At 40.8% G+C, this 20676-nt stretch overlaps 1 protein-coding gene across 1 annotated transcript; it reads right to left on the bottom strand.

The window, feature by feature from the left end:
• Positions 1-13051: 13051 nt before the first annotated feature.
• Positions 13052-20014, bottom strand: LOC131226122 (uncharacterized). Its single transcript, XM_058221831.1, has 2 exons — positions 19474-20014; positions 13052-13125 (listed from the first exon to the last, which is right to left on the bottom strand). The coding sequence occupies exons 1-2, from the start codon at positions 20012-20014 to the stop codon at positions 13052-13054; spliced, it is 615 nt and encodes a 204-aa protein (XP_058077814.1).
• Positions 20015-20676: the final 662 nt, after the last annotated feature.

Genomic DNA, 20676 nt, shown 5'->3' with positions numbered 1-20676 from the left:
TCCATTCTCTTTCTTTCCTTGCTCTCTTGTTTCTCCTCTCTCTCTTCCCTCTCCTTACTAGATATTCTCCAACATTGAACGGAGGGGGAATATATAGGTTTGAGAACTTCTAGGGTCTTCCTAAGTAATTCCTATGCAGTTGTTGTTGCGCAACAAAGAAAATGGAGCAGCGGATCACTGTCTACAGGCGTAAGATCTCCTTTCAGATCTTTTCTTCTTTCTTCCGTAGATCGAATCGGATCAGGATGGCTCATTGATCTGGTCATCTCAGATTTCTTCCAAACCTGTTAGGTGGTTCGAATCAGATTCGGTGACTTGTTGTGGTTGAGAATCTTGAAAGGAGACTTCCCTTTTAGACAGCGTAAGAACATCCATCTCTATGTGAGAAACCGGGGAGTGTCATGCCTCTGTTTCTTTCCCTTTCTTTTAGGCTTCTTGGGAAGAGTCAGAACTCCCTCTCCTCTTCTTTGGACAATCCATATGGGAGCTACGTATCAGTGTGCAGTCATCCTATGTGTGGAAACCGAACTACTTCCAGTTTCTCCGTTGTTGTGGAAGGAAAGTTCAAGTGTAGATAGGAAAAGCCTTAGTTTGGGGGGAGGAGGGCTGAGATGCGTTGCAATGGATGACTAGGATGGTCAAGAGGCAGCGTACGCTGATTTTCAGCATGAAGGAGGGAGATAAAAAATAGGAGATCTTCCCATTTTCAAAAAATTCATCCGTGCACAGCGCTGTTGCGCTCTAGTTTGTGCAGCTGCACGTGGGATCTAGCATGCGAATAGTTGGGGGTTCGGATGGATTTAAATCCCCTACAAGATATATGGTTTGGATCAGACAAGAGATCTATGATGGTGGGCCACATCACATCCAAACGGATGTTGTCTGTTTAAAATGTTCGAAAGCGGGAAAGGGAGAAGGAATTTTCCTTATTCAAATTTTCATCGAGTCAACATGGTTTGACCGTGTTGACAGGTCCGGTGTACTACGAGTGCATGCACATCTTATACACACGCAGATGCAATGGGGCTTATATAGATGTCTTTGACAAATCCAATCTACCAGTTCATTTTGCAATCATATTAGGGCAGATGATTGAAGATGAGGCAAATCCAAAGCTTAGGTGGACCATATTGACTGTAATATGGCTGTTAAGTGCCAATTATCGTCGATCTGATGGTTGGATCAGCTCTAGTTTGTATATTAAGGGTATTGGTATTCCACTTATAGTATATTTTAATTTGCCTGAAATCATCTTCGAGTTTATTCTTGGATTAGAGCATTTTGATGACGATTGGTTGTATTCTAAACCATCGATTTAGGATAATGTCATAAATCAATGATCAATGGGTTCCTTAGGATTTCAAGGTGTAGGTGTACAATTAGATTGTTTATAAATCATTGATTTATGGTCTTAAGATCTCTTAGAATCATTTATGTAAAATTGAATGATTGATTTAGTAGTCTTATGGTTGGTTTGTATGGTTTTGAGTGGGTTATCAATGGTAGTTTAATCTATCTAGTGTTGAGTGTCAAATATTGCATATTCTCCCCTATTTATATCTTGGTTTTATGAACATGATAATGCTTAATGGTATATTTTATACATGTTTATGTTGCAAGGTAAATCTGAGAGCTTGAATTGAAAAGAATACTAAAAGCATGTATTTAATGCTCAAGAATCACCAAGGCAAAGGAGGGATCTTAAGAGATCAAGAATGAAGAGTTCACATACCAAAGATCCAAGGAAACTAAGTACAAAAGCTGAAGAAATGACTTGAAAGATCAAAAAATCTGTAGCAGAAAATAGACAAGTTCGGTCCGACTGAAGTCGAACAAAATAGTCCAACAGCCAAAAGACGAAATTCAGAGCTAATTCGGTTCGGCCGACACTAAATTCAATCTGACCGAAACCCAGTTCAGTCCAAACGAAAGGAGGATTTGGTCTGATCGAAAGTGCATAAAAAGCTCCAGCGCTGAAAGGAGTTAATTCGGTTTGATCGAAGATTAATTCGATCCGACCGACAACTTAAGTTCAATCCAACCGAACATAGCTCGGTCTGACCAAAATCGGGCAACTGCTGAAATAGAATCCTTTTCAAGTTTGGACTCGACTTCAGATTCGACTTCGGTCCAATCGATGTATAATGCTGCTGCGTAAATTAAGATGCTTTCGCAATCGGATTGCAGAAATTCCAAGTCGATGCGTAAGGTGGAGCTTCATAACTATAAATAGGAATCCCTAGGACGTTCCTAGGTATCTTCTAGGGTTTAAGGAGTAGAGCAAAAGAGTGGAGAGCCGGTGCTAAGAGAATTTCTTCTTCTTCCTCATTTTTTTAATGTTTTGTTTAAGAGTTCTTAGTTTAATAATGTCTATGGTTAACTAAACCTCATAGCTAAGGCTAAGATGTGAAGCTTGTAGCATGATTGAGATGTTTACTTTTTTTTGATTTATTTTTATGTTGAACTTCATTGATTTCTAGTTGATTTAAGGAATATTTTCAATTTTCTATGGTTTGTTGCGACTCAAATTATAATAAACATTGTGATAGCTTTGAATATCTTCTTTTCCTATTTGAGAATGTAGGATTGGTAAATCCTGTTGTTTACCATTATCTCCTGGGCATGGTAGGTTGATAGAATCCCTTTCAAATCTTCACAATTCTCATCCATTGAAGCAAGTTCAATGAAAAGTTCAAAGATTTGATCATTTCTTCTTCCAATTGGATAAGATAGGACTCTGATTCTAGTTGTCTTTCTTGAATCAAGTAAGGTATCATCTTGATAGCTACAAGTGGATCCTTGGCACCCTAGTTCCCACCTTTAAATTCACAAGTTTCAATTACATTATTCACAATTACTCTCTCTATTATTTTAGATTTAGATTTAGATCTTCTTCTAGTTCTAGTTTTAGTTACTTTCAGAATACATAAAAGTTTAGTCCTTGTGGATTCGACCTCGGTCATATCGAGTTATTACTACATCGCGACCCTACAGTTGGGGTTGTGAACAAGTTTTTGGTACTGCTGCCAGGGACTATGGTTGGAATTTTTTGAATTTAATTAGTATTAGAATTAGGTTAAGATTAGGATTAACTTTTTGTTTTGTTTATAGTTTAAGATTGTTTTTTGAACTTGTTTTTAAAATCTAACTTGGTTTTCTGTTTTGTAGGATTCTAACTGTAACGCCCTGAAATTCGGAGGTCGAGCATAACTCAGCTCCTGAGTTTCAAAACATCACTTATGCAACATATGTAATGATGGATGTATGTTGTCTGTATGAGTGCATAAAACATGGAGTAGATTAAGCCAAACTACAAACATAATACAGAGATAGGTGAAATCTGCAAGCGGAAGACTTAAAGAAATATATATGTATATCTATGTAAGTCCCTGAGATATGTATGCTCTGCCAGGTCATAATTATAAGTGTTTATTTTCAAAATATAAGTATCAAAATGAAATCATCTATTACAAAGAAAATCCAGAATCCCCGTAGATCAGGACACGGCTCACATGAACTCGCCTGAAAACTGCATAAAAGAAAATGCATCCTCGTCATCCTCATACTCTTGCTCTGCCTCGGGGGTCGCATCATCATCTGCATCTAAGACAGAGTCTGGTTGGTGTTGAAACACCGTCCCAGAATGTGGGAGTGAGTGATCAATTCAGTGGAACTATACAGTAAAAGTTAACATGTTATCAAATCAATCAAGCAGTAATGATAAGGCAATACAATCAAACACGTCCTAATTACTCTTGTTAATGAAGGATGTGTATAGAAAATGATGCATGCTCTCGCCTGCACCCCCTCAGCATCTTCATCTTACGGTACACATGACAACCTCCCGCAGTGCCCACGACGCTAAAGCACATGCAATACGGTGCATGAACATGATTACCAAGTTGTTATTAGTCCTTTTCATACAGCAGGATTGGGAAACTAAGGTACCTTCCTCATATCAATTTCTAAACGGTGATCCATTCTAGGGTCGTCAGTCCTAGACAATCTCATATGATTATATGGTTCTAGGTCACTGCAAAGGGCTCGTCACCAATCAATGCATGCCTATCATACCTTAGTTACTACCCTAAAGCTCGTCGCATCAATGCAGTATCAAGGTATACTCGAGGTCACTACAAAGGGCTCGTCACCAATCAATGTAGGCCGACAGCACGAATATAGTGTCTCATACCACCATAATCGGCTCACGAGTTTAGTGTGCTCACTGGTCACTATGGAGAGGCTCGTCACCCCAGCGTAGGCCGACAGCTCGACCACGGTGTCCCATACCACCATGCCCGGCTCATGAGTCTTAGCGGATCAAGGTACAATGGTTAACGGGATTGCATTGGTAAGTTTGGTACCCTAGATTCAAACAATAGCGTCCATACATGGTGCACATCCACCGGGACAATCGGGTTACTTGACGAGCTCGACTAGCACGAGCACACATTGAGTTGAACGACATAGAGTGCGCAAACACTCCGTGTGGCCAAACCACTGCCGTCAACCCTAATACGACTCGGGTTCGTTAAACACACCCTACATGGTGAAAACAACCCCGGCCACGAACTCAAGGTTTGTTACCGATTCCCTGGACTATTTTATAGTCCTAAACACATTCAAGTATAACAGATATTCATACCAGCAATTCAGAACAGTATTGGATCAACAATTCTAATCATACAGTATGTGAGCATTTGATGAATATCAACTTAACATGGATTTACACATAAGTAGTGCCTGAATTTAAACAACAAAGAATGTAAATTGCATATAGGAAATCATACACATCAATAAGATAGTTGAGAATCTCTTCTCAATGCCCATAAATAGGATAATATATTACACACTTGATCATTCAGACATTTCTACAAACACTTAGACTACATATTCCAACATGCATGGCGTATGTTGGTGATAACACACATTTGGACAATTCCTTTCGCCAAGGAGTTAATACACATACAACTAGCACGAATACATGACAATTAATCATGGCAAACACATGTTCGTATTTCATACGTATACGATACTTTCTACATATATAAGGAATACACAAATCTTAATATAGCTCATATATATCAGGAACGCAATATAAACGTTGCATTTGGCATGTGAAATTGCACCCACAACAATAATAAACCATTAACCGACATTGAAAGCCTTGAAAACCATAACCTATACGAATATAGTCCGCACCTTAAACCAGAAAGTGCACAACAGATCTGATTCAGACGATAAGTCTTCGTCAACGGCGACTAGATAACCTAAGGCATGAATAAAAGAGCTACATCAACACTGAGACTATTCTAAGCTCCAAAACAGGCTAGGGTTTGATTGACTTACCCAAGAATGAACTTAGAATCGCCGGAATAACGATTCAGAAGTGATGGTTTAGGGATGCAGAATAACAGGGAAGAATCTCAAGATGATTCACCAACTTCTCTCTCACTTTCTCTCTCTTTTCCTCTCTCTCTCTCTCTTAGCTAGGGTTTAGAAAATTTGTATGAAATTTGAGAGTGAGGGTTTAAGGTCTTTATATAGGCCTAAAATTGATGAAAATAGCCCCAGGGCCAAGGTATACTTAGGTTATAACCAAATCGGGTCTATTTTGATCCAACGGAGTGCTTCTAGTAGTCCCTTTTCCACATGCGGTCGGACTTAAGTTCACTGACCATGGATCTAGGTCAGGCTGAGTTTTTGTACCGATCGGACTTACAGATCGCTCATGGTAGACCAATCTCAATTCAACGGTCACCGAAACTCGATCAGGTCCACCAGCACTATGACATGCCTAAGCCATCTTCCCTGATCTAAGGGTAAATTTGGGTCAGAATTCAATGGTCAGAATGCTTAAAATCGGCACGCAAGCGACATGACTCAGATTTCATAAATTTATATTTAATTCCTCACCTTTCTCACACTCTTCTCTCCGGACTCAAGCAAATCGACTCAGGACATCATCTAGACTTGATTTTTGAGGTGATTGCCAAGCCCAACAAGGTGATCATAATTGTCTAAGATCATCGCTATTGGACTTTCGACGCGCGGTCCAGGTCCAATACAAAGTTTCTAAGTACTCCCGAGAGCAACTGGATTTAGTGTTGAGTCCTAGATTTCAGGGTGACATAGTGCTAACGATTCTACAGGTTTTGAGTCTTGCAGATCAAATTTAAAGTGATTGGTGCTAATTTCACAAGCAATCAAGTTTAGCGCTAGTTAACCCACATATAACTTCTAAAGAATTTGAGGTAGTACTCGGGTCTTTACACGAAATTTTTCGGGTCATTACACTAACATAGCAATCTCTAATCCGGTAACCTCTTTCTAATTCTCTCTCTTAAGTTTTTAGATCTCTTAATTGTTTTAGTTTCCATAGTTTTCTTTCCTAGGTTTAGGTTTACTTACTTGAAGGCTTCGAGTGTTTCATGCCCAAGTGGGTCCGTGACAGCACTCAACATCTCTTAAGTAAAGGAGGATTAGTCGAAGGGTTGCCTATCCATCACAGGATTAGACACCACCAGAGATCCTCTAACTCAATAGAAGTGATGGCTGCAAATCAACCTCAATCTCCATTTAAGGAAATTCAGGATGAAAACGATGTGCATAATGCACCCCCGCCTCACACTTTATGAGATTATTTACAATCGGCGGGGGTGAGCATACCTTCCTGTATGATTTTTCTAGAAAATACAGGAAATATGGATATTAAGCCTGGGATGATCCAACTTCTTCCAAAGTTCCATGGAGTTGAATATGAAAGTCCTTATCTACACATGAAAGAGTTTGATGAGATAATAACCACTTTACACTTTCCTAATGTGTCTGAGGACACGATCAGGCTGAAACTCTTTCATTTCTCCTTAAAAGAAAAAGCTAAAACGTGGCTGCATTCACTACGTCCACGATCTATTGGTAGATAGAATGATATGATAAGGGAGTTTATAAAGAAATTCTTCCCATACCATAAGACGAACACCATCAGGAAGTCGATCATGAATTTCGCCCAAAGGGAAGATGAGACATTCTTCAAATGCTAGGAACGGTTTTGGATCTTGTCAGTTCATGCCCACAACATGGCTTTGAAGTATGGTGCGTAACAAATTTCTTCTACGATATACTGACATCTTCCATGCGCCAATTGGTCGAGACGATGTGCAATGGGGAATTCATGAACAAATATGTCGATGATGTGTGGGATTACTTAGACAAACTTGCTGAAAACACACAATCATGGGATATCTCCCCAAGACCCAACACCACTTCTAAGCTTAGTCAATAAAAGGAGAGGGGTGGAATATATATATTGAAAGAGGAAGATGATATCAATGATAAAGTGGCTAATCTCATGAGAAAAATTGAGGCCATGAAACTTAAGAAGGATAAGGCTAAGGAAGTTGTTTGCGGTATTTGTGCTTGCAATGTATATATAACTGAAAATTGTCCAACAATACATGCTTTTCAAGAGGTATTAAATGAGTAATCGAATGCCGTAAACAATTACCAAAGACCTTTCAGTGGACCCATCTCAAATGCATACAATTCTAGTTGGAGAAATCATCCAAACTTCAGTTGGAGGGACGAACAAATTGCTACTCGTCAAGGATTCCCTAACCAATTCCTAAATCAAGGGAAACTTCAAGAGGATCCGATCTTAAAACATATCCAAAATCAAGAGCTCTTTAATCAGGGTATGCTCCAAGCCTTTCAAGACCTTACAAAGGCCATAAAAGGGCTTGACACGAACAAATCAATTGGGGAAAAGGAGATCCTTCCGGCTCAGCCTCTCCCCAATCCAAAACCACAATATGAAATTAGTGATTCAAACTCTTCAAATCAAATGTAGTAAGCCAAGTCTATCACCACTCCTAGGAGTGGAAAAATAATTGGAAAATCTATTTCGGTAAGGGCTAAAAAGTCTATGGACTTGGAAGACGACATGGAAGATAGACCTAGCATTACTCCAAACGGGTTAGAACCGGAACCTCAAAGCAAGCCGATTTCTCCATTCCCTGAGCAGTTGATTGCACTAAAACCTCTATCCAAGTCACAGGATATTTTAGAGATGTTGAAACAAGTGAAGGTCAACATCACTCTTCTGGATGCTGTGAAACAAATTCCTTCATATGCCAAATTTCTGAAAGACCTATGCACAACCAAGAGGCAGCAAAGTATCAAAAAGAAAATTTTCCTGACAGAAAAAGTGAGTGTCATCCTCAAGCAAAATGTGCCACAAAAATATAAAGATCCTAATAGCCCAACTATCACTTGTATAATTGAGAATCACCAAATTAAAAATGCACTTCTTGACTTGGGGGCGAGTGTAAATCTGATCCCTTACTCGGTCTATGAACAACTGGGTCTAGGTGAATTAAAACCCACCGGACCACATTATAACTTGCTGATCGCTCAGTTCGTGTACCAAGAGGGATGATTGAGGATGTTTTGGTCCAAGTTGATAAATTTTACTATCTAGTATATTTTATCGTCTTGGATACTCAACCCATCACAGACATGAGCACTCAAATCCCTGTCATACTTGGCCACCTGTTCCTTGCTACATCCAACGCTATCATCAATTGTAAGAATGGAGTCATGAATTTGTGTTTTGGAAATATGATGTTGGAGCTCAATTTTTTTCAACTTGATCAGACAGGCAGAGGATGATGACGAGGCCCATGACATTAATATGATAGACTCTTTCATGGAAGATAGAGCTCTGATGACCCTATCCTTTGACCCTCTAGAGACGTGCTTGGCACACTCCCTCAATTTGGATGATGACATAATTGGGGAGATGGCTTCCATATTTAATACTACATCGGTACTTGAAGTTAATCGGTAGAGGCCATAATTTGAGAAATTGCCCCAAATTGACATAGTGCTGCTACCGTCTAACCTCAAAGCACTGAAGCTTGACCTAAAACCTTTGCCCACTGATCTTAAATCTGTCTACTTAGGTCAAGATGAGACATACCCGGTGGTGATTACTTTCCACCTTGAGAAAAAATGGGAGAGTATGCTTATCACTACTCTCATTGAACATAAAGGAGCCCTTAGATGATCGATTGTAGATCTCAAGTGAATCAATCCTTTAATTTGTAGGATAATGCGAAAACCTCCTGACAATCACAATATTGACTCAATCTAAATATGAAAGAGATGGTTAAAGGAGAGGTACTTAAATTTTTAGATATATGTATCATATACCCTATATTTGACAGTCAATTGGTGAGTCCAACTCAGGTGGTTCCTAAGAAATCCAGAATCACCATAGTAGCCAATACTGACAATGAACTCGTGCTAACTAGAGTTACTACTAGTTGGAGAATGTGCATTAACTACAAAAAGTTGAATACTGGCACGAGGAAGGACCACTTCCCCCTACCTTTCATTGACCAAATCTTGGAAAGGTTAGATGGTCATTCTTATTATTGCTTCCTTAACAGGGATTTGGGCTACAATCAGATAGAGATAGCCTTTAAAGATCAAGAGAAGATAATGTTCACATGTCCCTATGCCACCTTTGCTTATCGAAAGATGTCATTTGGAGTGTGTAATTCCCCTGCCACATTTCAGTAATGCATGATCAATATTTTTTTTGACATGGTAGGGGAATACTTAGAGGTCTTCATGGATGACTTCTCTGTTTTTGGTCCATCCTTCAGCTATTGCTTGAAAAATCTTAAATGTGTGTTGAAGCGATGTGAGAAGAAGAATTTGGTTATGAACTGGGAGAAATGCCATTTCATGGTTCCTAAGGGAATTGTTCTTGTACATATAGTTTTGTCCAAGGGAATTGAGGTGGACAAGGTCAAAATCGATCTTATCTTTAACCTACCACGTCCCAGAAGTAGACGCGAGTGCGATCCTTCTTAGGACATGTCAGATTCTACAGACGATTTATAAAAGACTTTAGTCACCTCTCTCATTATTTATGTAATCTACTTTAAAAGGATGTACTATATGAGTGGATTGAGCAATGCCAGGAAGCTTTTACTAAGCTCAACGGCATGTTAACTACTGCACCTATCATGCAACCACCCGATTAGAGTATCCCTTTTGCGATTATGTGAGGCGCGTCCATTTATGCTATTGGGGCAGTGTTAGGCCAGAGATAATAGAAGAAGCTCTATGTTATTCACTATGCGAGTAGAACTCTAAATTCTGCCCAAATGAACTACTCTAAAATGGAGAAGGAATTCTTGGCCGTAATATTCACTTTGGACAAATTTAGGTCCTACTTGATCTAATTTAAGATTATAATCTACATTGATCATGCGACACTGAAGTATCTTTTTTCTAAGAATGATGCTAAGCCCCGCTTAATAAGATGGATCCTCCTACTCTAGGAATTTGACTTAGATATACGAGACAGAAAGGGAGTAGAGAACGTAGTGGCTGACTATCTCTTGAGACTTGATCTCCCTGATCCCCTTGAGACAACACTCATAAATGACATGTTCCCTGATGAAAAATTGTTCAAACTCTCCCAACTACCATGGTTTGCTGATATTTTAAATCATCTTGCTACAGGTTTCACGCCGACACATTGGACTGCACAAGTGTTGAGGGTCAAATATTGTATATTATCTCCCATTTATTACCTGGTTTTATGAACATGATAATGCTTAATATTCTATTTTAATCATGTTTGTGTTGCAAGGTGAATTTAAGAGCTTGGATTGAAAAGGATGCTAAAAGCATGGATTTAACGCTCAAGAATCACCAAAGCCAAGGATCAATCTTATGAGACCAAGAATAAAGAATTCACATGCCAAAGATCTAAGAAAACTAAGTGAGGAATGAAAAGAAACGAAGACTTGAAGTGACAAAAAAGAATCCTAAAAATATGCATGCTTCGACTAATCTAAGCCCTGCTTCGACCAGTCTGAGCTCTTCCTCGACTTGTCGAAAGAACTTTGACTCGAACTCTAGTGATCAAAATTCTCTAAATTCCAGTCATTAAGGCTGTCCTCAACTAGTCCAAGGTTACACAAATTCTGCGCGGATTGCGTAAATTTGAGAAGGTTTTCGGATTTTTTCAACTCGGTGTGAAAGTTAGAGTTGCACAACTATAAATAGAAGTCCCTAGGATGTTCCTAGGAATCTTCTAGGGTTTGAGGAGTGGAGCAAAAGGGTGGAGCCAGCTTTCAATAGTTTTTCTTCTTCTTCCTTAGTTGATATTTTTTTTTAAAGAGTCTTTTAGTTCAATTATGTCTATGGTTGGGTAAACCTCTTAAATAGGACTAAGAGGTGAAGCTTGTATCATGATTGAGATATTTTCTTTATTTTGATTCATTTTTTGTTGAACTCTCTTAGATTCTAGTTCTTTATTAAGGAATATTTTTAGTGTTTAATAGTTTGTTGTGACTCAAATTATAATGGATCTGCGATTGCTTTGAATATCTTCTTTCACTGAATTGAGATTGTGAAATTAGTAAGTCCTGTTGTTCACCATCGTCCTTTGGGCATGGTAGGGTGATGGAATCCTTCCTAATTTCACAATTCTCCTATGATTGGTTGTGGGATTGGTATATCCTGTTGTTTGCCATTGTCTCTTGGGCATGGTTGGGTGATGGAATCACTTCCAATCCTCACAACTCTCATCTTTTAAGACTAGGTTCATGAGAAGTTCAGAGATCTGACCATCTTTTCTTTCTTTAACTGGATAAGATAGGACTCTGATTCTAGTTGGATGTTCACAACCCCAAGTGTAGGGTTACGATGTAGTAATAATCTCGGTGAGACAGAGGTTAAATCCACAGGGACTGAACTTGTGTGCCTTTTGAAAGTAACTAGAACTAGAACTAGAAAAAATGAAAACCTAAATCTGGAAGTATAGAGAGTAATTGTGGGAGATTTAATGAAAAACTTAAGGAATTCAAAGGTGAGAAACTAGGGTTTCTAAGGATCCACTTGTAGGTTCCTAGGATACTACCTTGCTTGATTTAAAGACACAACTGAGATCAGAGTCCTATCCTATCTAATTGGTGAGAAGTGGTTTGTCAGATCTCTGAACTTCTCATGGATCTAATCATCAATGGATGATAGTTGTGAGGATTTCGAAGTGATTCCATCACCTAACCATACCCAAGAGACAAGGCAAACAACATGATTTACCAATCCCACAACCAATCATAAGAGAATTGTGAAGGTTAGGAAAGATTCCATCACCCTACCATGCCCAAGGGACGATGGTGAACAACAGGATCTCCTAATTTCACAATCTCTATTTTGGAAAAGAAAATATTTCAAGCTATTGCATATCTATTGTAATTTGTCACAATAAACCATTAAAAACTAAAAACATTCCTTCATAATCAAACTAGAATCCAAGAGAGTTCAATAAAACATGAATCAACACAAAGCAAACATCCCAATCATGCTACAAGCTTCACCTCTTAGCCCTAGCTAAGAGGTTTAGCCAACCATAGACATGATTGAACTAAAATCTCTTAAGAAAAGCAATAAAAGAACTAAGGAAAGGGAAGAAAAAATCTTAGCGACAGCTTCTCCACCCCCTTTCTCCACTCCACAAACCCTAGAAGATGCCTAAGAATGCTCTGAGGACTCCTATTTATAGTTTTTCAACTACAATTTTAGAATTGAGTTGGAAAAATTCGGAATCCATCTTAAATTTTCACAATTCGTGTGCTGTCTGCGTAACCTTAGACTGGTCGAGGACAACTGTAACACCCTAAATTTTGAGGGTCGAGCAAAGCTCGAATCCCGAGATTTTGAACATCACTTATGTCCTGTGGAAGATAATATTCTGATTTCTTTCACATTGATCAATTTAGCATGCATGAAATTATACTAAACAGTGCTCATACTCCAAAGTTAATGTAATTAAGCAAATGCATAAATCCAAAGATTATGTATATGTTTCACAAAGTTTCATCTAGAGTATGGGTATATGACTAGGTTCAATATATACATGTACAATTCAAAATGAACAAAATGTGATAATGTAAATGTGGTATCAAGCTAAACCCAGATGCCCATTGTTCCCTATCGAACGGCACGTGGCCTACATCGGCCCGCACTAGAGCTGGAAGTAGGAGAATTCCACCTCCTCATCCAAGAAGCCCCGCTCCAATGCATCAACATCATCCGTACCTGCATCAATATTAGCGTCTGGTTGGTGTTTTAAAACACCAGCCCAGAGTAGGAGTGAGTGATTAACTCAGTGTTTCTATAAGGCAAAAGTTACACATGTTATCAAGTCAATCAATGCAGTAATGATAAGGCAATCATAACAATTACTTCCTAACTATTTTTTTTTAAATACAGGAATGGAGTGTAAGTAATGATGCATGCCCTCACCCATCAACACTCCCTCAACACGTGACTCCTACCACCTGTTTCGTATATGCAACGCTTCCTCAAAGGTGCGACTCCAACGCCTTTTCGCCACATTCTAACTAATGCGGTGCGATGCATGGTCATGTTAGCCAAGTGTTGGATTACATTCATTCATCCAGTAAGTTTGGGAAGTTAGGGTACCTCCCTATTCCTATGTTCTGGATCCATCTAGGTTTGTCACTCTTAGATAAGCACATATGATAAACAAGTTATAAGAAGTGATGCTCGCGGTCACTAGGGGAGGCTCATCACCCCAGCGTAGGCCGACAGCCTGAACATGGTGTCCCATACCACAATACCCGGCTCATTAGTCTTGAGGATCGTGGTACCATGGTTGAAGGTGGATATTTACATTGGAGAGGGGTACCTTAGATTCAAACAGTTGCGTCCATACATGGTAAACACACAATAGGTCAACCGGTTCGTTAGGCAAGCTCGCTATGATATGGGCGCAGGTTGACATGATCGACATGGAGCATATAAGCGCCCTCATGGCTTAGCCGTTGTCGACAGATGATGTATGACCCGTATCTTTCGAGTTTACCCAAGGTGGCTAGACTAATTCGGCTACCCAACCATGGGCGTTTACCGATTGCCTGGGCTACGATTGTAGTCCCTTTTCTATCGAAGTGCTGCTAACACCCATGTGTAATATCTATCTCAGTATTCGACAAACAATCCTAGTGAGTTTCTCATTTGGACATTTCATCAAACACATAGACCATGTTAACCACAACTTGCATTTTATCAACTAGTTATATAGAGAAAGATACATAGGCATAATACAACAAAGAATCCTACCTAAATAATCTTAGTTAGTACAAATCATCAACTATTTTTCATTTAAACAATTTATCAAACACATAGACTATGTTAGTTACAACTTACATTTTGTCATTTCGTTACAGAGAGAAGTACATATGCATATGACATCAACAAATCCTAGGTTAACAATCATGGCAAGCACTAATCATCATCTATTCCTCATTTAGACATTTCATCAAACACATAGCCTATGTTATCTATCATTTGCAATTCTTCAATTTATTTCATAAAGAGTTAGGCATGTTGAAGACAATACGAGTTCTTGCAGTCACAGTCATAGCATACATAAATCATTAGCTACAATGAAAGCATTGATAAACCGCAATCTAAGCGTTTATAATCCGTACCTTTCGGTAGTACACTCGTCTCGGACTCGATCCTAAGATTACGTTTCCAAAGAAGAAACGTTAGTCACCTAAATGAGTAAACGGGTTAGCTAGGTGGGAGAAAAACCATCCGGGAGACTTACATCATTATAGGGTCTAGTATTTCTTACCCGAAGTCGCAGTTGGAAGAGTTTTGGTGGCGAAACATGGCAGTGATTAGGCACGTGGATGCATGGGAGATGATTTCCCGCAGTTGCAGCGATTTCCCATACTTCGTCTTCTCTATTTTCACTTTTCTCTTCCTTCTCTCCCTAGGGTTTATGAAATTCGTATTTGGTAGAGAGGGGGTGTGTTGGGACTATTTATAGCCCCAGACGAGGTGCAAATGACCCCATGGCCACTTTGTATTATGTTTATACCCTGTGTGTGGCCATTTCTAACGAACAGGATTCTTAGGTAGGCCTACGACTCATCTACATCATGGGGTATGCTTTCTGACAATGGATCCACTCTAGGACATGATTTTGGTGTGATCGGATATGCAAATCGACCATGGAGTGCTTGTATCAAATCAACAGTCATACGTGTCCAATCGGGGCCACGATTATACGGATATGTGAAGGGAAATTTGCTTTCTCCATGTGTGAAGTTTGGTCACAAACCAACGGTCCGAAATCCTTAACTTTGTGTAAGAGCGGACGACCCAATTCACTTAAGTTTCAGTTCATTTTCTTAGGATATTTCATTTCTCACGCTCTTAACTCACAGTTTAAGTTGGGCATTTCTGGACATTATCTGGGCTTGGTTCCTGCGATGGTTGTCAAGCCCAGCAGGATGGACATTGTCCTATAATTTCAAGGTCATCGGACCCCTCGACATGTAGTCTAGGTTCCTTACGGAGTTTCAGTGTACTCCCGAGAGCGATAGGCCCCTGGGATTTCTTTTAGATCTTCAGGTGGCATTGGGCTAGTGGTACTCCTGATTCTAGGCCTTCTTATTTGTAAAAATGGTGGCCGAAGCTTAACCCACCAACTACTTAGCATTTAATTAAATCCCGTCTAAATTATACAGCCGAGTGTGGTCCTAAGGTTGTTCAGCCTGAGGTTGTACTCGGGTCTTTGTATAGATTTTTCCAGGACATTACAATCTACCCCCCTTACAGAAAATTTTATCCTCAAAATTTGTACCTTTCCATACTCCTCGAGGATTTATGGGTAGTTCTTATGGACCTCAGCTTCTGTCTCCCAAGTAGCCACCTCCTCGGTGTGGTGTGTCCATAACACTTTCACGAGTGGGATGACCTTACTGCGTAACACTTGTTCTTTCCTATCTAAGACACGCGTGGGTCGCAATACATAGGTGGCGTCTTCCCTTAGTTGTACTTTCTCCCACTTGATGATATGAGTAGGATCAGGAACATACTTCTTCAACATTGACACATGAAACACGTTGTGCACGTTTGCGAGTGGTGTGGGTAAGGCGAGATGGTATGCCACCACACCCACTCGGTCTAAAATCTAGAAAGGCCCAATAAACCTCGGTGTGAGTTTTCCTTTCCTACCAAAATGGAGTACTCCCTTCATTGGGGAAACTTTAAGGAATACATGGTCCCCAACTTCAAATTCCAACTGCCTCCATCTCGTATCCGCGTAGCTCTTCTGCCTACTCTAGGCCGTAAGGAGTCGACACCTGATAATATCGATCTTTTTCGACGTTGCCTGAACCAGATCTGGGCCAACCAAGCTCTTCTTGCCGACTTCCGCCTAACAATGCGGAGCCCGACATGGGCGTTCATACAAGGCTTCGTAAGGAGCCATGCCAATGCTTGCTTGGAAACTGTTGTTATAGGCAAATTTAGCATAAGGGAGACAGTCATCCCAACTATCCTTGAAGTTAAGCACGTAAGCTCGTAACATGTTCTTGAGTATCTGATTCATCCACTTCATCTGCCCATCGGTCTGAGGGTGGAACGCGGTACTGAATTTCAGCTTCACCCCCATCGCCTCTTGGATATGAGTCTAAAAAATGGACGTGAATCATGTGTCTCGGTCCATCACAATCTCTAGAGGAAATCCATGCAGTCGTACTATCTCCTTAATTTACAGCTTGGCCAGGTCATCTGCCAAAGTAGAAACTCGAATCGGGAGGAAATGGGCCGACTTCGTCAATCGGTCCACAATCACCCAAATGGAGTCATGCCCCTTTCTCGTCTTTGGTAACCCAGAAATGAAATCCATAGATATGAAATCCCACTTCCACTTGGTTATGGGCATGGGTTGAAGTAAACGCTGGGGTCGGCGGTGCTCAGCCTTGACTTGTTGACAAGTGAGGCATCGAGATACAAAATCTGCTATTTGGGCCTTCATGTTGTCCCACCAGTTTAAACATTTCACATCTCGATACATTTTCATACTACTCGGATGCATTGCCAACTTTGAACTATGAGCAGCTTCTAGAACTTCTCTCCTTAGATTGTGAAGGTTTGGGACGCATAAGCGGCCACGATACCGTAAACCTCCATATAGGTTGATTCTCCATTCTGATTCTTCCCTGTCGCTTGCACGATCTCTCATCCTCAACAATAGCTCATCTTCCTTCTGAGATAATGATTCGATCATCGATTAATGGTTATACATGGAGGTGTGCAATGCTCTCGAATGGCTCTTTTACTGTTAGCCTTTATTCGAAATCTCACATGAGCTCCACCATATTTCACTCTCTTACCATTAGTGGGGCTACAAATTTCATGGTTTTCTTGTGGCTCAATGCATCGGCCACAAGGTTGGCCTTGCCAAGATGGTAGGAGACTTCAAACTTGAAGTCTTTCAATGTCTCCATCCAACGGCACTACCTCATATTCAGGTCCCTCTGTGTAAATATGTACTTAAGGCTCTTATAGTTGCAAAAGAGCTCAAACTCCTTTCCGTAGAGGTAATGTCTTCAAAGATTTAGTGCAAAAATGACTGTCGCCAACTCTAGATCGTGAGTGGGGTAATTTTCTTCATGTTTCCTCAACTGTCGAGAGGCATATGTAATCACCTTATCCTTCTGCATAAGTACACAACCCAAACCGACTCGAGAGGCATTGGTGTAAATAGTATATTTGACCCTTGCTCCGATAGCACTAGTACGGGTGCAGACATCAATTTATCCTTTAATTCTTGAAAGGCTACCTTTGTTTTCTCATTCTAAGCAAATTTAAGATCTTTCTGAGTAAGTTGGGATAGTGGTCGGGCTATCTTAGAGAAATCTTTAATGAATCGGCGATAATAGCCGCAAGTCTAAGGAAACTCCTCACTTCTATAACTGAGCCAGCCTGCTCTCAGTCTTGTACCGCGGTCACCTTGGCAAGGTCTATGACGATTCCTTCTTTGAAAATTATGTGTCCCAAGAACTTGACTTCTTCCTTCCAGAAGTCGCATTTTTGGTACTGTGCAAACAACTGATTTAGCCAAAAAGTATTATGGACTGCTCGTAGGTGTTCTTCGTGATCTTTCTGACTCTATATCAAAATGTCATTTATGAATATGATGATGAATCGATAAAGATACAGCCAAAACACCCAGTTTATGAGATCCATGAATACAGCCAGTGCATTTGTAAGTCCAAACGGCATGAGGAGGAATTCGTAGTGCCCGAAGTTAGTCCTGAAAGTTATTTTCTACACGTCTTCATTCCTGACGTGCAGCTGATGATACCCAGACTGTAAGTCTATCTCAGAGAAATACTGAGCCCCATTCAATTGGTTAAATAGGTCATCTATCTTGGGTAGAGGATACTTATTCTTTACTGTAACGTGATTTAGCTTGCGATAGTATATACACAATCATAATGATTTATCCTTCTTTTTCACGAATAATACAGGAGCTCCCAAAGGAGATACGCTCAGCTGTATAAAGCCTGAGTCCAATAAATCTTCGATTTTTTTCCTCAATTCTTCCATCTCATATGGAGGCATGCGGTATGTCGGTAAGGAGATAGGTGTTGCGCCTGGCACAAGGTCGATAGTAAAGTCGATCTCACGCTAAGGAGGTAGTTCAAGGATCGTTCTGAACACGTCTATGAAATCTTGGACCACTGGTGTGTCCCCAAGTGACGAACCATTATAATTTTTCAATAGGGAAGCATAACAAAGGATTTGGAAGGGACAACTGACCTGAATTGGGAAGGTGAAGGTCGTGCCCTCGGGCCCATGGGTTGTCACCATTCTGGTCTCACAGTCAATCTCTGCCTTCATTTTGGTGAGCCACTCCATGCCGATGATGACGTCGTAATGATAAATCTTGGTTACAATCAGGTCAATGTGCACCACTTTGCTCCCTAAGTCTATCGGGCAACTCTTACAGAGTTTAGTGGTGTCTGAGAAGGTTCCTGTTGCAGCGATGACTCTCACTGCAATCATAGGGGTAGTGTCCAACCCTAATCGCTTGACTACAGAGCATGATACCATAGAAACAGTGGACCCGGTGTCCACTAAAAGGAATATAGGTGTACCTTGGACGTGGGTAGTGACTTCAAATGGCTAGGGTACCACAACCCCTGATTCAGCTACTTCGGTGGTGAGTGCATGTACGCGAGCTTATTGCGGTGGTTAGGCAGCATTGCCATAAGCCATTAAGGCGGCCTATTTTGGGATGCAGGAGGTCAATTGTATGGTTGCGCTGGTGTCATGGCTCGTACAGGAGGGGCTGAAATATCATGCGGGGGCTGGCGGTTGACCCTTTGAAGCGGCATGTAGCCGTTATCCCTCATCTTAGTAAAGTAGAAGGGTTAGTGTGACCTGCTTTGCTGCAATAAGTGCACATGCGATCAGAATGCCTTTGCTGGGCTAGTGGAGCCATCAGTCTGGGAGGTGAGTTAATACGTGGCCTCTTGCCGAGAAGCGAATGGGTCTACAATTCGGGCCTAGGCCTCGGCCCCATTGGCAAGAGTGCTTGGGACACCCACTCACCATCCTGCTTAGCTCGCAGGGACATGTTCACCAATTCAACATACGTGTGGATGCTAGCACTAAACATCTTGGTGCGGATGTCAGCTAACAACGCTTCTGAGAATCGCCGCATTCTCATAGGCTCATTAGCCAAAATCAAGAGAGCATATCTAGCTAGCTCTGTGAAGCAGTTCTCATATTCCACCACTATCATTCCCCCCTGCTTGAGGTAGAGGAATTCACCATCTTTTTCATTGTGATAGGTGAGGGGGAAGTATTTCTCGTGGAAATATGCCTTGAACCCGTCCCACGTCCACACAAACCCTGCAGGAACAGTTCGTAGGACACTGTCCCACCATAAGCTGGCATCCTTCTTGAACATGTATGTAACAAGCTTGACTTGTTCTGCCTTAGAGTAGTATAATGTCCTTATCATCTTGGATATTCGGTCCAACCAATACTCAGCCTCCTCGGGTCTATGGGCACCCGCGAACTTAAGAGGATGGAGGTGTTGAAAATGCTCAAAAAGCCCGCATGCAGCCACTGCCCCGGTGGCCTGCATGTGTTGCATCAGTGGGGCCACATTCATATTCTATGCGATGGCCCCCACTATAGTTGTTAGGACCTATTGTTGCTATTGCATCAAGAGCAACATCTGCTCCAATCTATCTGGGGGAGGGGATGTCTGAGGTATAGGTGGCACAGACGAAGAGGCATGGTTCTGACCTAGAACTAGTGGCTCACTTGGCCTTGGCCCATCTGTAGGGCCAGTGACCAGTTGTGAATCTGGCATTGTCTCGCTACCTGGACCTAAACTAGGGTCCTGTTGTCTATCATTCAAGAGAGGGGCTCCGTCAACCAACCTGCCAGGTGGGAGATGTGTCATGATCCAACCAGTTTTAGGAGGCATTCCCTATATACAACATAAGGTACAATATTCATGAAATTAGAGTGATATCATACATACATCATTAACTTTTCCAAACATTCCACGCATTACTAAAACAAAGGGAGCTCCATGCATTTCATTAAACAAAATTTGTCATAGATACATATGGTATGGCATTACATGTACTATGACCAATAATGCATGATGGCTGACTAAAACAAAAGATTTCAGCATTTACAATCCCAACATCCGAACTAAGCCTATCCAAGGCTATTACAAAAAGAAGTAACTACTAGCTACACTCCTAATCCTCTGATTCTGGCGAAAGTGGAGGT

This window comes from Magnolia sinica, chromosome 2, assembly GCF_029962835.1.
Source record: "Magnolia sinica isolate HGM2019 chromosome 2, MsV1, whole genome shotgun sequence".
Classification (NCBI taxonomy): Eukaryota; Viridiplantae; Streptophyta; class Magnoliopsida; order Magnoliales; family Magnoliaceae; genus Magnolia; species Magnolia sinica.
Note: the sequence above shows the minus strand (reverse complement) of the source record. Positions and strands in the feature narration are given on the sequence as shown.

Excerpts from the sequence above, each read along its gene's own strand:
- LOC131226122 (XM_058221831.1), bottom strand. The coding sequence starts at position 20,014 with ATGCAGGCCACCGGGGCAGTGGCTGCATGCGGGCTTTTTGAGCATTTT. Across the intron at positions 13,126-19,473 it reads CCTGCGAGCTAAGCAGGATG|GTACGGATGATGTTGATGCA; the intron begins GTGAGTGGGTGT and ends ATATTGATGCAG.